General features: G+C 40.3%; 2 protein-coding genes, 1 long non-coding RNA gene and 1 pseudogene across 4 annotated transcripts; 3 read left to right on the top strand and 1 right to left on the bottom strand.

Annotated features, from left to right (window-relative positions):
* Positions 1-73: 73 nt before the first annotated feature.
* On the top strand, positions 74-616 carry LOC148202556 (uncharacterized). The gene has a single exon (XM_088109652.1). The coding sequence runs from the start codon at positions 74-76 to the stop codon at positions 614-616; it is 543 nt and encodes a 180-aa protein (XP_087965778.1).
* Positions 617-8,076: 7,460 nt separating this feature from the next.
* Positions 8,077-10,589, top strand: LOC148202555 (uncharacterized). The gene is made up of 2 exons (XR_015785131.1): positions 8,077-8,504; positions 10,379-10,589. It is a non-coding gene; the product is annotated as an uncharacterized LOC148202555 (long non-coding RNA).
* A 43-nt stretch (positions 10,590-10,632) lies between these two features.
* Positions 10,633-11,661, bottom strand: LOC124826861 (octanoyltransferase LIP2p, chloroplastic-like; annotated as a pseudogene). Its single transcript, XR_015785130.1, has 3 exons — positions 11,255-11,661; positions 10,914-11,178; positions 10,633-10,821 (listed from the first exon to the last, which is right to left on the bottom strand). The product of XR_015785130.1 is annotated as an octanoyltransferase LIP2p, chloroplastic-like (transcript).
* Positions 11,662-17,298: 5,637 nt separating this feature from the next.
* Positions 17,299-18,435, top strand: LOC148202554 (uncharacterized). Its single transcript, XM_088110392.1, has 3 exons — positions 17,299-17,499; positions 17,576-17,830; positions 17,919-18,435. The coding sequence occupies exons 1-3, from the start codon at positions 17,390-17,392 to the stop codon at positions 18,433-18,435; spliced, it is 882 nt and encodes a 293-aa protein (XP_087966518.1). The 5' UTR covers positions 17,299-17,389.
* Positions 18,436-18,642: the final 207 nt, after the last annotated feature.

Raw genomic sequence — 18,642 nt, 5'->3', positions numbered from 1 at the left:
CTTTAGAGGATTGGGGATTAGGCACACCACCAGCTCAGTAGAGCACCCCCAGACGAACGGTCAAGCTGAAGCCATGAATAAGACCGTGGTCGCTGAGCTGAAGCGGCGGTTGGGAGAAAGGAAGGGGGCATGGGTTGACGAGCTACCCGAAGTCCTATGGGCCTATCGATGCACCCCTCACGGGACCACCGGAGAAACCCCCTTTAACTTAACCTATGGTACTGATGCCATGTTGCCGGTCGAGCTGGGAGAACCATCGCTGAGGCGACAGATTGAAGACCTGCAAATAAACGAACAAGAGTTGAGAATCGAACTAGATTCCTTAAGTGAACAGCGAGACCGAGCGGCTTTGCGGGCCGAAGCATGCAAACGCATGGTGGAGAGGAAGTACAACTCCAAGGTTCGACCGAGGAGTTTCCAGGAAGGAGACCTAGTATGGAGGAAAGCTGGGGAAGCCCGCCGAAACCCGGCCCATGGGAAACTCGCTGCCAAATGGGAGGGCCCGTTCCGAATAGCCGAAGCGCTAGGAAATGGGGCCTACAGGCTACAACGATCAGACGGACGTCCAATCCCCAATACTTGGAATGCCACACATCTAAAATTTTATTTCAGTTGAATTTTATGCTCGAATGAACCATGTACTGTTGTTTTCAATAAATAAATGACAGGATGTCCGTCTTCCATACACGATCTCATTCCCCATAAAGACCAAGTTGGCGAAAAAGAGCGTTCCACCGAGAACGACTCTCAACTTGGTCGGGCAACGAAAGAAGAGGCGTCCGCCCCATAAAGACCGAGTTGGCGAAAAAGAGCGTTCCACCGAGAACGACTCTCAACTTGGTCGGGCAACGAAAGAAGAGGCGTCCGCCCCATAAAGACCGAGTTGGCGAAAAAGAGCGTTCCACCGAGAATGACTCTCAACTTGGTCGGGCAACGAAAGAAGAGACGTCCGCCCCATAAAGACCGAGTTGGCGAAAAAGAGCATTTCACCGAGAACGACTCTCAACTTGGTCGGGCAACGAAAGAAGAGGCGTCCGCCCCATAAAGACCAAGTTGGCGAAAAAGAGCGTTCAACCGAGAACGACTCTCAACTTGGTCGGGCAACGAAAGAAGAGGCGTCCGCCCCCATAAAGACCAAGTTGGCGAAAAAGAGCGTTCCACCGAGAACGACTCTCAACTTGGTCGGGCAACGAAAGAAGAGGCGTCCGCCCCATAAAGACCAAGTTGGTGAAAAAGTGTTCCACCGAGAACGACTCAACTTGGTCGGGCTACGAACGAAGAGGCATTCGCCACATAAAGACCGAGTTGGTGACCGTGTTCCACCGAGAACAACCCTCAATTTGGTCGGTCAATAACCGAATAGTTCTTCGACAAAAGAACCTTGACCGTCCGCCTCAAAAAGGACCATCGCCGTTTTACAAAAACAACTCTCAACTTGGCCAGACCATGATTAAAAATTCAATTTACTTCAATAGAAAATGTCCCCTCCGAAAGATCAAAGCGCAAAAGAAAGACAGAAATTCATGCGAAGCAAAGCAAATGTTGTGTATTAATTGGCGAGAGCGATAAAACGGACCATCATTTACAAAAAGACCGCCCGGCCAACAACTCGACAAACCAAGATGCTGGGCGGGCGGTCACAAGAATACACATTGCAAAAAATGTACGAAAGGAAATAGCTATTCGCTTCTAGCAGCGCCTTCATCCCGCACCACTTCAACGGCGTCAGCTTCGGAAGGCCCTCCAACAGCTGGATCTTCGCTGGCCAGAGTGTTGAGATCCACAAGGACGCCATCAAAAACGTCCTTTTCGATGTCGAAACCCAGGGCGTACGGTTCCGGAATACCGGCCAGAATGGACGCCTACCGAAGGGCTTTGTTAAAACCCTCCTCATGCTCAAAAACAATAGTCGCCTCGAGCTCGGCGACCCTCTCATTGGCCTTAGTTAGTTCACCCTTGACCTTGGTCAGATCATCGGTCAGAGCCCGATTCGCCTTGTGGAGCTCGGCCTCAGATTTCTGATGACAAGAAATCTTGACCTGCAGCTGACTGCACTCCCCCAGTAGTTGCTCATGATCACCTCGGGTGACGGCCAGACGGTCGTTGGCTTCAGCGACCTCCCTCTTCGACTTTTCAAGATCGGCCTCCAGCTGTTCGATCTTCTTGTCGTACTCGTCCTGATTCAGGAGCAGCTGCTCCATCGCTGATTGGAGGGAGGACGAGTTCTTTTTCTCCGCCAGTAGCTCGGCACGCACCTCCTCTACTCCCGGACGAACGGCAGATTCCTTCAAGTACCAAGCCAGGGAGGCCGCCCGAGTCGACATCTCGAGCATGGCATTAGTCAACTCCACCTCAGAAAGAGGTTCAATCAGCGCCCGCTGAGAGGAGCTCATGTGAAACTTGGTCCGGTCACTCATGCTGAAGGCCGGACTAAATACACCGCCCGGCAGGGGCATCACGGACCCCCTCTCCTTCTCTTTGCCCTTACGGGCTTTCTTCGACGTCGAACGGGATGATGAGCCTTTCCTATCCTTGCGGCCCTCAACCGCAGGACCCTTCCTTTTACGCACCAAAGGAGCTCCGGAAGTAGTGGTCGCCTTAGAAGTAGGATCCACCCGAACGCCAGCAAGATCAGGAAGAGTGTCCGGACCCGACCCCCGGCCTCCGGATGTAGTACCCCCAGCTTTTTCAACTTGGGGGGTTTGTTGCGTCTGCGTGGGGCGCACTACGGGAAGGCATCCGCCCGATGATCCCAAAGGCGGAGGACGGGGTGCGTTCGGCGCGACCCTCAGCCGGGCGGAGGATGAGCTGGCTCCGCCCCGTTTTCGGGAAGTTAGGAAGTTGGATTGGCGGGGAGCAGGAGTCGTCATAAGTTATGGAAAAAACAAACATTCAGAAACATCAAGACCAGTACAAAGAACGAACAAACTTAACATAAAATACCATACCGAACGCCTTTTGTCCACAATCCTCAAGACTAAGGCATTCGACCAAGTGACGGGCGGAAATCCGGCGGGGAAGGGCATTGATGGTGCGTACGGCCTCTAAGTCGGTTGGACTCAACGCTCCAACAGGGGACGCCTTTATTCTCCGGGGCTCCCTCGTCCAGTAAAAAGGGAACAACGGTTCCCCCTCGCCATCATGGAATTCATGGCGGCCGGCAGCATCGATTATTATTTTAAAATAGTGGTGCTTGAAGTTCTTAAACGAATCCGAAAATGGACGAAAGAGGACCCTTTCCCGGACGGAGGTGAAGGACACCCAACCGCCAGTGGGGGACGGCCGGACTTCGAAATAGTGAAAGAAGACAGGAATCGTGGGAGTGACGCCCACGGCCAGGCACATGGCCAAGAATGCTTGAACGGCCGCCCAAGAGTTAGGGTGCAGTTGTGCAGGAGCCACGTTAACCTCCTGGAGGATGGCCATTTGAAACTTGGTAGAGGGCACCCGGACGAAGAGATGGGTAAAGAAATTCACATACACATAAAAGAAATCGTCCGGGCTTGATCTCTTCTCGTAGAAAACTCTTTCGTTTCTCATGCTAACTCCCGCCCGGATCAATCGTGAGTCCTCTATATCCCGGACGATGTGCGTACGATTGACCCTCCACTCCAAATCCTTCCGGGAGCCATACGCGGAAGCATACAGACCGGGGACGTAGGGAGCCCATTCAGATACCACTACCCCGTGACCGTCCGGCTCGTAAGGAGAACCCTCTACCCGGACACCGCCCTGGAGCAAGAAGAGAGGCACCCCATGAAAAATCCGATCGCCCGCAGCACTCGACGCCCCCGGAGCCGGCCTCGCGAACTCAACAGCCTCATGCAGGAAACAAGAAGAAGCCGAACTGGGAGAATCGTCGCCGCTCCTTGTCGACCCCCCCGGGACTCCGCCCGATGACTCAGAACCAGAAGACTCAGTATGGACAACGACCATTTATTACCTGAGGGAAAAAGAATTTGAAAGCTTGAAGGAAACGGAGAGAAGTGAAAATGACACCGTTCCCATCCGCTATTTATAGACAAATTTAGGTGACCGTTGAAGGCATACGTGCCGTCCAGATCCAACGCAATCAACGCCCCAGATTTGAGGACTTTTCACCTTCCGCCAGTGTGAATGCACCACATGTTTTCCCGCCAAAAGTCCAAACCCCTCGCTGGCCCACCAGATCTAGCCCAACTACGAATTGTTAGCCCGCGCCGCACATCACTCGAAATCCTACGCGCACTATGTACGCTAGGACTTGGGGGGCTTGTGTACCAGAGGGGACCGGCCGCCGTACGAAAGAACATCCACGTCATGGGATTCCCAGACGGACCGGCCGCCCGTATTATCGTAGGAGACTTAGGAAAATACCCTTCTACGTACTGATAGGAAAGGCCGGGGTACTGAACCCATACCCAAGACTCACCCGAAGCTGGCCGTCCGGGCCGGGACCAATCAGGACCGGCCGCTCAAGAAGGTAAGACCGGGGAGGACGGCCGGCTGCCGTATTAATCACCTTGGTTCAAGGTAAGTACGGTTTAAAAGCTATTTGGGCTAAATTGGGCCGTGATTAACTTTTCACTAATCCCAAGCCCATAGCAAAAACTATAAATACATATCTAAGGTAAGTGGTAGATAGGTTGCATTTACTGCACATTCATTACTGTCTGAGAAAAACACCTTAGCTCTCAACTGACTTTGGCATCGGAGAATCTTTTACAGGTCTCCCATCGATGAACTAAGAAGTTAACACAGGAAGTCCGACGTACGGAAGAGAAGAAGCGAGTGACATAGAGACGTGGGATCTGCACAGCCCCTCACATCCGAAACATGTTCCATCCTAGATTCAATTTCCTTGATAAAGGAACTAATAGGAGAAGATTTGAAGAAATTGAGTACCTTGCAAGTACAGCCTGAAAAGGTTTCAGATTCAGAATCAGCATCCACTTGGCTTCTGGAGAGCTTTTGTATATCATCCAAGAGATCTTCTGCATCAAGGACAGCATCTTTGACCTTAAGCAGCCAGTTTCTGACATGTGGATCCGTGAACTGCTTCCGCTCTGCATCATCAGCCAGAGAATGGATGGAGTGCAGCTTTGTTTCCAACTTGGTCAGCAGCTTCTGATCAAGCTTTCTTGCACGAAAGAAATCGAGAATTTGGGGAGAAGCTAGCTTCTGGAATGCAACCTGAAGGAAAGCAGAAAGAAGAGCACTACCAACAAATTCTAATGCCATGGTATGGATTCAAGTGCTGCTAGCTTGTGCCAATGACTCAGTGCAGTGCAGGGTTAATGTAGTAATGAAAGAGCAAAATAAGGTATTTGACCAACGCTTTTCTTCTGCGATGATTAGTCGTCAATGATTGCTGAGTCTTCCCCAAGTCACATATTTCAACGGCTGAATCCCTTTGATGAATGATTGATCAAAGAGATATATTAAAAACATGTTATAATCTATTATTTTATTAGTCCGTTTATTAACTTTTCTGAAGAGTATTTTACTATCTGAATTTTTTTCATATTATAAAATAGTATTTATAGTAATAATCCAACATTTAATCATTGTAGAATAATCTTACACTCCATGTATTTTCTTTTGGAATGTGATATATATTCTGGTATAATTTACATATTTAAGATGACTGAGTGCGTGTATTTTATGAATGATGGTTTTATGATGAAATGAATGATCATCTCTTTGATGGGTAGAAGTTGACTAATAAAAGGTGAGAGAGAGCTTGATATATGCAAGATGGTCTCTCTCTATGTGGGTCACCAGATTTTCACTTGTCAGGAATTTCTACATATGCAAGAGTAATAGAATGACACGCCTACGTGTCAGTTACATTCATATGACACGGTGCACGTAATTTTTTTTTTTAAAATGGCATTCTACTTAAGGGTAAAAAGGGAAGAAATGTAAATTTAGTTTTCGTTCTTCCTTTCGACGGTGAATAAAAAAACCATTTAGGTTAACTTTGACCTGCTTCTCTCACGTTCTCCCTCCTTCTTCGTTGCTTCCCATTTGTGTTTTTGAAGTGGTTGAATCGGTGGTTGTAGAGGTTTTTCGTGGGTTTGAAGGTGTAGCATCATTGTGCCGATCCCAATCGGTGGTTGTGGAAGTTTCCAATGGCTGTGAGGTTTCAGGTTGGCGTTTCATTTTTGTGGCTTATTTCGTGTGTGACTTTGAGGTAAGGGTTTTCTAATTTTTTCTTTTGTAGTTTTACCCTTTTGAGCCGTTGGGGTGATGGATTGTATAACAGTTAGTTTCTGGAAATGTTATGTCTATTCTCTGCATACGAAGTTGGAATGTTTTTATTAAGGCAGTTTGGATACAATGTGGGTTGTTATTATTTTGGTTCGAGCCAGATAAGGGTCTATATTTGTTCTCTGGTTGAATCTGAGTGTGGATACATTTGTTTATTGCTTTGTAAGTTAATTTGTGTTTCAAAAAAATTACAATCCGTGATATGCCCAGTTTTGACAAAATCAGTACGTTTAAAAGTTTACAAGGGAAGGTTGTCTTCATTAGGGGATGATGATAATAATGTTAAATTTTGTGCCTGTGATTAATACGATATTTGTTATATTAGATGCATGTTCATATATATTATGTTGTTAATAAAATAGGCTCTTGTTTTTCTTTCACCTGTAGAATTGTACAGTAACCAAAATCATGTCAAGTTTCCTCACTTTTATAGCTTGTAAGTATGTTGTTTTAAACCATGAATAGTGTAATAGTTTGAATGTGACATTAACTAAAAAAAGTAAAACATGTTAAGGAAGATTAACTATGAAACCTCCCACAAGTTCCATTGCTTGCTTATCAGTGGAACTTCCGATGTCTATAGCACAATGCGGATGATAAAGTTCGAATCTGTAAGAATACTCATAATGAAGTGTTTTCGGTTGAGAAAGGTCATATTTTAAATTTCTCTGGTAAGTCCATAGAAAGTTGTAATTGACTCAACCTAATCACATTTTCCTACACTAAATCTTGGCTGAAATTTTGAAGGTGATTTAAGCTAAAGTTCATTTTATGGATTTACATTATCTTTGTTTTTGATTAAATTCATCACTTTCACGATCATCACAATAAATGATTCCTTATCTTATAAAAAAATTAAAGAGTATTTTAGGATTAAAGTAATTGTGCTAATTAATAGTATAAGAAAAACAAAAAAAGAAGTTGGATTGGAAGGACCATGGTTTCTCATTTCCAACAGCTGCCAGTTTCTCATTTCCTGTAATGCATTACTAAGGTAAAAGAAAAATTATTTGAATCATCACAAACTCACAAGCATAATTTTGATTTAATTTGTAATGTATTACTAATCTTGATTTAATTTGGATATTTATGTATGAAACTAAAATCTTATCATCTCAAATAAATCCCTCAGGGAATGTCACATGAAATGGACACAAATGTTATAGCCAAGAGAGAAAGATCTTATTGGATCATATTTGAAAATACTTTAGAGTTAAACTAGATAACTCCAAGGCAGAATAACTATTATCTGCTAATGTGTAATAACCAAGATAATTCAGAATAGGGCAGGCGGTGCAGAGCAAAAAATACCAAATTACAAGTGTTAAATAGGATTTAGAGGTTTACTGTAAGACCCTAGAACCTCAAGAATTTACCAAGTTGTAAAAAGTTCAAGTTATAATGTAAAATGGAATGCTGTCAGGTTTGACATGGTTTACTATTTTAATTATAACTTTTTGTAGAAAATATCAATTGAGTTGATTCTTGTTTTATTGGAAACTAGACTCAAATATCTTTAATTGGACATATAAATATAAATTTTTGGACTACCGGGCTAGCTGCAGTAAAATTATTAAAACTCGGAAACGTTAATCACGCTCAGGTATGTTCAGTTTTGACCTATGATGACTGTTTTGCTTATTACTTTCTCTACCGAACTCCAATTGAGTTGATTCTTGTTTCATTGGAAACTAGACTCAAAGAGCTTCAATTTGACTACTCATACGCATATTTTGGACTTCGGGAAGGTGTCTAACTGAGCTGGGGAAAACGTGACAGTGTTGCTGTCCAGGGGCTAGCGTCCAACCTTAATTTTAGGTACATTTTTACAAGTTGCGATTTTTTTTGGAGTGGGTAGGTTGTGTTCTGAACTAGGAGAACATTTTGGAACCTTTGGAGACTTTCCTACCATGTTTTAGGGCTGAAAAAAAAATGGTTTAGGATGGTTCATTGGTTGTTTATTATTGCTAAGTACCAAGTGCATAGGTCCTTTGTTGTCTAAGGCATCTTCTTTAATTCCAAATCAGATTTGGAGTTTTGGGGGAGAGTAGAGAGGTCCTTGGTGGGAGGTGAACGAAAATCCTAAGTGTTCTAAGTGTGGAGACTGACTTGGTCTAGCAAGGAGGAGAAGAATTGCTCTCTTGGAAGAAGAGAGATTTAAGTTAGAATTTTCCTTGAAATTGAAAGTGAAAACAAGCAAAGGTGGTGGTCTAGAGGTATCAAGAGTGAAGAATTTCTTGCAAGGAGAAGAGGTAGGGGAGCTAATCCTTTCTTGATTATGATCATGAATATGAGTATGAATGTGTTAAAATTTGGTAATGGTAGTTATATATTGACTTGTGTAAAATTTGGTTTTCATGATTATAATTTCTTATTTTCGAGTTACTGTGTTGAAAAATTTCTATTAATTGTTTTCACCGTTGGATTTAGCTAAAATATTAGTATGTGAATCCCAAGACCTATTACTAAACTTTGACCGTTCGGATTTGAAAATAAAAGTCTGTACTTGGAGAAATAAATACTGCAATTTTGAGTAAATTAGTTACCCTGTAGTTCTGTTACTAAGTTGTCTCGGTAAAAATATAGATTTTGACCTATTTAACCGTTAGATCAACCTCAAAATTTGATATATGATTCTTAGGACATATTAATACAATTTGACCGATCGGATTTATAATTGAAGGTCTATGTTTAGAGAAAGAAATTTCGAAAGTGTGAAACAATCGGATGAACACTGTATTGCTGTTCTTAAGCTATCATGGTACCAATTTTGTATATATTTCATCTACCGTTAGATTGAGCCCAAACTTTAGTATGTAGTTCATAAGACATATTAAGTGATCTTGACCGTTCAGATTTGGAATTAGATGTCTGTGCTTAGAGGAATTCATTCCGCATTTTGAGTTTAACCGAGAACCACTTAAATTTCTGTCTCTGAGTTACCTCGGTAAAATCTCCATATCTACTTAGATAACCGTTAGATTAATCTAAACTTTTAGTATGTTGTTCCTAAGAGATAGTGGCATACTTAGACCGTTCGGATTTTAGATCGGAGTTACAGATTTAGAGATATTAATTTCGTATCTTCTCAGGGATCTTAATATTGCTTAATTTATGTTTTTGGATCATTTATACAAAATTGATGATTTCCGCCTCATTACCCGTTGGATTGGACTGAAAATCTTACCATATGATCTAAACATGTTGTTGATTAGTTTGATTGGTTCAGATCGTTGATAAATAATATGTTGAGAAAGGTAATTTGGTTAATTTGTGCTACTTTGGTAAGTAGGCAGAATTGAAACTGGGATATGTTAATTGGTTATTATGTGCTTGTTGAACATGATTGGTTTGGGATTAGTGGTTGAGATGGAATGTGATTGGTTATGAATGATATGTTAGGAAAATGTAATTTGGTTAATTTGAGCTACTTTGGTAAGTAGACAGTATTGTCTTGCTGCGCTACTTTGGTAAGTAGGCAGAAGAACTTGGTTTGCACTACTTTGGTAAGTAGGCGAGAAGATGTTGGGTCTGCGTTACTTTGGTAAGTAAGCAGGGTGATTTGCGCTACTTTGATAAGTAGGCAGGATGAGATGATGAATGAAGAGATAAAGAGAATGATATAAATCGGGCTACTTTGATGAGTAGGCAGATTAACTATACTGTGCTGCTTTGGTAAGTAGACAGTATTATCTTGCTGCGCTACTTTGGTAAGTAGGCAGAAGAACTTGGTTTGTGCTACTTTGGTAAGTAGATAATAAAAATCACCTTGTTAGATTACTTTGGTAAGTAATCAGTATATCATGGTTATACTACTTTGGTAAGTAGACAGAAGGATTGTTGACTATTGTGCTTTGGTAAGTAGGCAGATTAATAATATGTTGTATTGACTCTAGTGAATCGACTGATGATTTTGACTGGAGAAATATTATAAAGTATCAGTGTAATAGTTGGTTTTTGAGTATGTTTGAGATGCATGTATTTGACTGATTGCCATACTTGTGATGTTAGTAAGATTGTGGATGATGTATATTTCTTGAATCGGTTAGCTCACCCTACTGTTTGTGTTTGTGTTTGTGCATGTGAATGCGATGATCGTATAATGTGTGATATTATACGGGAGCAGAAACTATATCAGATGAATTAGCAGATGGTTCTGGACTCGCTTAGAAGATGAGAGATCTGTGGGGAAAAGGAGACATGGGGAATTTCTAAAATAAATCTGTGTTTGAATTTCCGAACTGTGAGAAATTTTAAATTTCAGAAGTCTATGAACTGTGTGGAATTTTATCTTCAGAAGACTTGTGCTGTAATAAAGAACTTAATATTTTATGGGTGTTGAAATTTGTTAAAGACGAATTACATATGTATTTTGTGGAAAATAAATTGTAACGCCTAAATCGGGGTGTTACATTTACCAACCCAAACACCAGTTAAACCTTTCACTGTAGAAGCCTGAATTGAAAATGTTGAAGAAAGAACACGAATGACAACCTCTTCAAGAGTCCTAAGGTACCAATGAAGATCCATCTTGTGCGATCAGAGGTTGATAATTGGGTACATAACTAACTGTAATGCAAAGCACAGGTATGTTATCAATTGCCATACAAAATAAATCAAAATAGGAACCTAAACTGTAACAAGTGATTTAGTGCAAGCACCTGGCCAGGGCCATGGTATGTAACCTCTCCACCACGCTCAGTGCGATAAATATTAAAAGGAGCATTTTTCATGTCAAACTTGAGGTTCTCCACAGTACTAGCAGTGCCCAATGTATAAACAGGAGGGTGTTGTAGAATAATAAGGGTGTCATTACAATCTCCTTCCTTTTCAATCTGTGCCCTCTTGTCCCTGACAATTTCCTTTTGCCAAGACCATGCCACTTCATAAGGGACTTGCTCCTGGTGCAAATCAAAGAGATCACAGCTGCAAATTTAGTTTAATGGTTAGATTTTTCAGAGTAATATTAATGGCAAGGGAAGATAAGAACAATGCAACTTACATCCTTCTGTCGCCATTGATTACAAGAGAGGTGAATTTGGATGGTTTGGAATATAGAAGTGGCTTGTGCAGATCAAAGTAGGACCCTAGAGGTAGAGAAGGGTATGCTGGTGCTGTTGATGGGACTGTGGTGAAACAATATGTACCTAACAAAATCATGTCTAATTTGCTATAACTAACTCTCTGAAATTATACCTACTGTATGTGTAGTGTGAAAACAATGGAGCAATCAAAGGAAATTGGACGGAATGAGGGGATCATTGGACTCAACCCAAAATCCCAAAGTCTGAACATTGCCACCTGAGTTCACAGATTATGAGCTTGCAAACAGAACATGAAAAGGGAGAGGAACAATCTTCTTCAACGCCCTTCTGCACTTGATAAATATACTAATTTAGTGATCATATTAAAACCATTTCATAGTATTTCTCAACATATTTAGAAGGGACAAGTCCAATATATCAATATCAATGACTCATAATTTGAGTTTAGAAACGACTTCCTTTCTCACATATTTAATTGATTCATCAAACATAACTTTTATATTTTCAACTAAAACAGAACTAATAAAAGCATACACAAGCCACCAAAGTTGTTACGCCTGAGTACGAAACTTAACTAGAACAACCTCTCACACACTCAACGTAAGCAAAATAGTAATGAAATAATGCAATTGAACTAAAGAATTTTTGTTATTGATGATAATATATGAATAACAAAAGTAAACAATAATTAGGAGCATAACCTCCTTTAATTACTTGGGAGCATAACCTCCTCGCAGGACGCATAGTCGCCTGTCAACCAAACTCAATAATCAAAAGCATATCCTTAACTCTAGACTCTAGCTTTATTTATACTAATTATTTTCCGCTCATCCTATACTGAATATTTTCCTAAGATATATTCTTATTTACTGTAATTATCTTATTCTCTATAATTCCCTAGGATACATCCTTATTTACGGTAAATATCTTATACTGAATATTTCCCTAGGATATAGCTCTATTTACTATAATTATTTTATACTGAACCTTATACTGAAATATAGCCTTATTTACTGTAATTATTTATAAATATTTCTCGCCTATCTTAACTGTCGTCCCAGTTAGGATAGTCACTCTTCAACCGTTCGAATCAGGTCTTTCGCTGCTTCCCACCGTTCGACCTGATCGCTCCCCGCCTTCCACCGTTCGGCCTGGTCACTCCCCGTTGTCCACCGTTCGACCTGGTCGCTTCCCGCCTTCCTCCGTTCGGCTAGACCTCTCCACACCTTCCACCGTTCGGTGCCCTTCTTCTCCCTTACCGTCTTCCACCGTTCCAGAAACTAACTGTTATACAATCCATCACCCCAACTGCTCAAAAGGGTAAAACTACAAAAGAAAAAATTAGAAAACCCTTACCTCAAAGTCACACACGAAATAAGCCACAAAAATGAAACGCCAACCTGAAACCTCACAGCCATTGGAAACTTCCACAACCACCGATTGGGATCGGCACAATGATGCTACACCTTCAAACCCACGAAAAACCTCTACAACCACCGATTCAACCACTTCAAAAACACAAATGGGAAGCAACGAAGAAGGAGGGAGAATGTGAGAGAAGCAGGTCAGAGAAAGTTAACCTAAATGGTTTTTTTATTCATCGTTGAAAGGAAGAACGAAAACTAAATTTACATTTCTTCCCTTTTTACCCTCAAGTAGAATGCCATTTTTTTAAAAAAAAATTACGTGGACCGTGTCATATGAATGTAACTGACACGTAGGCGTGTCATTCTATTACTACTCTAAGGCTGTGTTTGTTTGGATAGATTTGGGGGAGATGATTTGGGAGAGATGATTTGAATAGATTTGAGTGGATTTGAAGGTAATTTTTAGTTGTTTTTTTGAGTGGATTTGTGGGTAATTGAGAGTGGATTTGGAAGTAAAGTTTGTGAGAATTAGTGTAGGATTTGATTGATGTGATAGATTTTAAAAATTAGTTTAATTGGTAGAAATTAAAGATTACCAAACGAAGTTCAAAAATGCAGTCTTTACTATAAATTAGTAGAAATTAGTGTAACATCCCAAAATACAGTAATTACTATAAATCAGAATTAATTACAATTAACAGTAAATCAATGCAGTCTTTATATTAATAAACGAAGTTCAAAAAGCCGAACGGCTTGAATACAGAATTAACATGTACGAAGCGGAAACAGTGAATTGTCTAGAACGAACGGCTTTACAAAATTAAACAGCCGAACGTCAAAATAAACTAACATCTAAGCTAAAAAGTGAACGAGCGGTCTAAGGCTCGGCCTTGACTTCCAATTCAACCAGGTTCTCTTCTTCAAACACGTCTCCCAGAGTGGCCTCGCCTTCTGCTCACATCCACACGGATGATCATTGCAAGGACAGGACGAACGTACATAGACAAGTGACAACACAAGGAAACGAAAGGGTAAGCTTATATAATTTAATTCATACAATCAACATATACATTTAACATTTCAATTCACACACATCATGTAACTTAACATAGAAATAGATATATATATATATATATATATATATATATATATATATATATATATATATATATATATATATACTAGACAGACCGTCCGGACTGTATGAATCTGTGTAGCTACAGGCGTCCTTGCACCCGAGTGGTGTGGTAACTGGGATACACTCAACAGCTGCCACTCGAGGTTAGTCCGTTCTTACGTCGCCCATGTTAACTTATGGACTAAGGACCTCCTGCCATTCCCACACATGAACTACTCTCCTCTATGTGAAGATGAGTATCACGGAATATCAGGATGGACCAAGCCAGCATTAGCATGTCCACAGTCATACTTTACCAATCCAATATTCAACATGTATGAGACGTTCCTCCCTGGAACGCTCGTCCAAAAATCCATAATTGTATAATCGTTCACCTTTTAAATCTTCATACTTTATTATCATTTTCATCATTCGTTTCAAATACCCAAAATAACGAACGTTCAACCCCCTGAAGGATGAGGACGAACGTGAACAACGAGACCGAGAAGTACTCGTCGCCAATCAGACTAACTTGACATATGATTATTTGACGAACGTTACTGCTACTCAATTCAGTTGAATGAAATGACTCTAGAATGATACCATCAATATTCAGAATATTCTAAGTACCAAGATGTTAATCAGAATCCAATCGGATGAAGATACACAAGATGAGGAATTGACTACATTGTGAACTATTAGTTTAAAGGAGTCGACTGCCAGTCAATGACCTAAAGCGACAATATATTTTTACGAAGTATTTGGACGAACGCTAGTTACGTCCGTTAAGAAAATCCAAGGTAAGGACGAGCGTTCGGTATAAGACCGAACACTACATTAGAACGAACGCTGGGTGGATGACCGAGCACCAATTATGACGAACGTTTGGTACAAAACCAAGCGCTACTTAAGACGAACGCTTGGTTTAAGACTGAGCGCTATTTAGAACGAATGCTTGGTATAAGACCGAGCGTTACTTATTTTAAGGTGTAATTTAATATTATTTGATTTAAGGTATACGACATCTCTATGCTAAGCCGAACGCTCAAACATAGTAATTCAAATGGGAACGCTCGTTCTCGATCAGAGTTCTTTCCGAATGAAAGAATTCCATTCTAAGTCATTTTCAGGGAAACCGAACGGTATAAGACCGTACGATGACGAGCGTAATTTATCATAAGGAGTAATTCACGTTTCAGATTTTTTCATCTATTACAGATTTCAGATTCAACATATCAGTTCATACTTTATGATTCATATCAATGTCCATTTATAAACTTTATAACATTCCTTCTAATAATTCATATCCAACATCCTCATACAGATTTATTTCATACACCAATAATTTTCATGTTCATACTCACACATTCCAGTCATCATCCATCATGCATTCAAACTCATACTGTATATATACATTCATTCATTCATCAACAGGCATTCGTTTTCATCAATCATACAACAAAAATACGAATTAAATATATAAGCTTCCCTTACCTCTAGTGTGAACGTACGTCCTTCAGGATAATTCTCACTTCACGGTACTAAGATTTCTTCTACTCTCAATGCTCACTCATTCTTCCAAACTAAACCAAACAATAAGAAACCAAGATAACTTAGACTATACCCTCGAATGAAACCAAAACGTGGCTTGCATGCAACAAAAGAACTAACGACTAAGGGGAGAAGACTTACCAGCTCAAACTGGAAACCCAATTGGTTCAAGATGGAGCTTGAGACTCCGGGAATGCTTCCACGGTGCTTGAACGGTGATTAGAGTAGATGAAACGGGGGTTTTCTTAGAGGGAAGGTTAAGAAAATGCAGAGAGAAGGAGGAGAGAAAGGTTCTCTTCAGAAATCGGAAAAAGGGGTTGCGTGCAGAGAGTGGAGCATTTTTCTGAGAAATGTCAGTTTTGCTTCCAGAGTCGAACGAACGTCCTCTCTTCGGCGGACACGTGCTTTCCACTACCGATTCCTGACTCCCATCGGCATGACACCTGGCGTTCAATAATGAAATGTCACGTTCTCCGAGTGACACGCAAACTGCACTGCGCTCTCCACTCCAGACTCCATGCAGCGCGACACCTGGAGTCCGCTGTTGAAATGTTTCTTCCTGCGGCTGCCACGTACGTTGTTGAGGTGTCTCATTCTCCAGCTGCCACGCGTACTCCAGCGTACGTTACTTTCCAGGGTCTCACAGATTTACTCTTTTTTTATTATAATAGGTTCACGCTTTTCATTTTGATTGTGTAGTGATGCTGTAATATTACAATAATAATAATAATAATAATTATAATAATAATAATAATAATAAAAATAATAAAAATAATAATAAAATAATAATAATAATAATAACACAATTTATTTTCATCTAAAAAATTAATTTTTCTTTTTATTTTTCTTTTTTTGTACAATACTAAAATTAACTTTAATAATTAATATTAATTTTTTACTCTTTATAAACTCTTTTACAATTAAATATAACATTAACAATTATCATTTTATATTACATTAATAACTAAGGGCATTTTCGTAATCTTCAATTTCTATCAATTAAACAATTTTTTTCAGGTTTAATCCTTTACTACATCCCTATTTATGTACGAATGTCTCAATTGGGTCCTCGTTTTTTAAAGTGTATCAAAATGGTCCTTAATTTTGAAAATTCATATCAATTGAGTCCTTCCCGTTAAGTTGGCTGGACGGCGTTAAAAAAATTGATGAGTGGGATGTTGAGATGAGGAAATGTTACTGACGTGGCATTGACCTGGCTTTATGGTGAGTTTTTTACACAATCAGCGAGTGCTTTATGGTAAATCAAAACGCAACGTTTTGATTTCGAACACAATCAGTGAGTGTTTTATGAGAAGGAGAAATCCCTAAATTGCAGAGGGTTTTGTCGAGGGTTGTCGGTTGTCTTTTGTGGTTCCAATTTGGCGGACAATAAGTATCGTTTCTAGATTTGCGAGTGATCTATCGGTGGTATTTCGGTAGAATTAGGAAGGTGTTGGTGGTGAAGCACGTGGAAAGCAGTGGCGAAAGTGTTCGAAGTGAACCACGTGTTCAGGTTAGTAATCCAGGATCCACAGTAAAAGTCAAAGTTCAAGAGAATGTGGATGGAATCAGTTTTATGAGGTTTTATACATGTCTAAAGGCCTGCAAGGATAGTTTTGTGTCCTGCAGGCCAATAATCGGGTTGGATGGTGCTTTTTTGAAAGGAAAGTATGGTGGTGAAATGTTAACTGCTGTTGGTAGAGACGCAAATGATCAAATGTTACCTCTTGCGTATGCCGTGGTCGAAGTAGAGAACAAGGATACTTGGAAATGGTTCCTTCAACTTCTGGTTGAAGATCTCGGTGGGGAGGAAGTAAGTTCATCATTTACATTCATGTCGGACCAGCAAAAGGTAATGCACATGACCTATTCCCCGATTATGTTAATTATCTTTGAGGTTGAAATCATATCTCTAACAACACTGTCATAATTTGATTCAACAGGGACTACTACAAGCTGTACAAGAAGTCGTGCCTAGAGTTGATCAACGTTTCTGTGTTAGGCACTTATACGCTAATTTTAGGAAGAAATTCCCTGGAAAACAACTCAAGCGTTTGATGTGGAAGGCAGCTACAGCAACCCATCCACAAGCATGGGAAGCAGAAATGAGAAATATTAAACAGCTTAACGATGAGGCTTTCAAATACTTGTTAAAAATCCCTCCCAGGTTTGTATTTAAATTTCTATTCTTAAAAATCTGCCAAATATTCACAGTAACATTGATGAACATATATATGTTGTAGGTACTGGTCAAGATCAAGATTCAGCAGCAATCAGTGTGATACTTTGGTTAACAACTTGTCGGAGGCTTTCAATAGTGTAATGCTGCATACAAGGTCTAAGCCAATCGTAACCATGATGGAGGAAATCCGGCTTTACTTGATGAAGAGATGGGCAACTAACAGGACAAAAAGTCAATCACTTTCTGGGAACATTTGTCCAAAAATCAAGACTAGACTAAAGAAGGAGTCTCAGTTAACTAAATATTGGATACCGTGGTAAGAATGAGGTTTGTTCACTTATGATTTCTTTTTAAATGTGTTAGTGGTTTATGATTATAATGTGTTTCTTGTTTGGATTTTACAGCTGGTCAGGAAACAAGATTTTTGAAGTTCGACATGTGTCCCAAGCCGGTGACAAATTTGTAGTCAATTTAGATGAAAATTTGTGTACATGCAGGAAGTGGGAAATCATTGCCATACCATGTTGCCACTCGTTAGCTGCTATGAAATTCCTAAATCTTGATGCAGAGGAATTCATTCCATGTTGTTTTAGGAAGTCAACATATGAAGAAACATACTCTTCAATTATCTATCCAATAAATGGTAACAATATGTGGGAGATTACCACATATGAAGATGTTCTCCCTCCACCAAAAAGAACTTTGCCTGGAAGACCAAAGAAGAAGCGAAGGTTGGAGCAATGGGAGTTGGTGAAGGATGACAAAAGAATGAGGAAGGGTGGTTTAAAGAAAAGATGTGGCATTTGTAAGGAACTCGGCCACAACAGGACTTCTTGCACCAAAGCACAACAAACACAACAAAGTAACCCATCAACTCAACCAAACATCCCATCATCAAATGAAGAAGAAGCTGCAGTTTAAGGGGATAAATGAACAACTTTAATGTATTTTTTAATGTCTCTTTGTATTAGACAGTACTTTGGTGCTCTTTTTGTATTACACAGTCTTCTTTTGTAAATAACTCGTCGCCCTTAACTCTTTTTGTATTTTCCATGGAGTTCTTATGAGTCAGGCTACCGAAAAGTAAATGCATTTTTGGTGATATGAGTAGTCAAATCAATTCCTTTA

Source organism: Vigna umbellata, chromosome 3 (genome assembly GCF_029865625.1).
Source record: "Vigna umbellata cultivar VRB3 chromosome 3, Vumbellata_1.0, whole genome shotgun sequence".
NCBI lineage: Eukaryota > Viridiplantae > Streptophyta > Magnoliopsida > Fabales > Fabaceae > Vigna > Vigna umbellata.
Note: the sequence above shows the minus strand (reverse complement) of the source record. Positions and strands in the feature narration are given on the sequence as shown.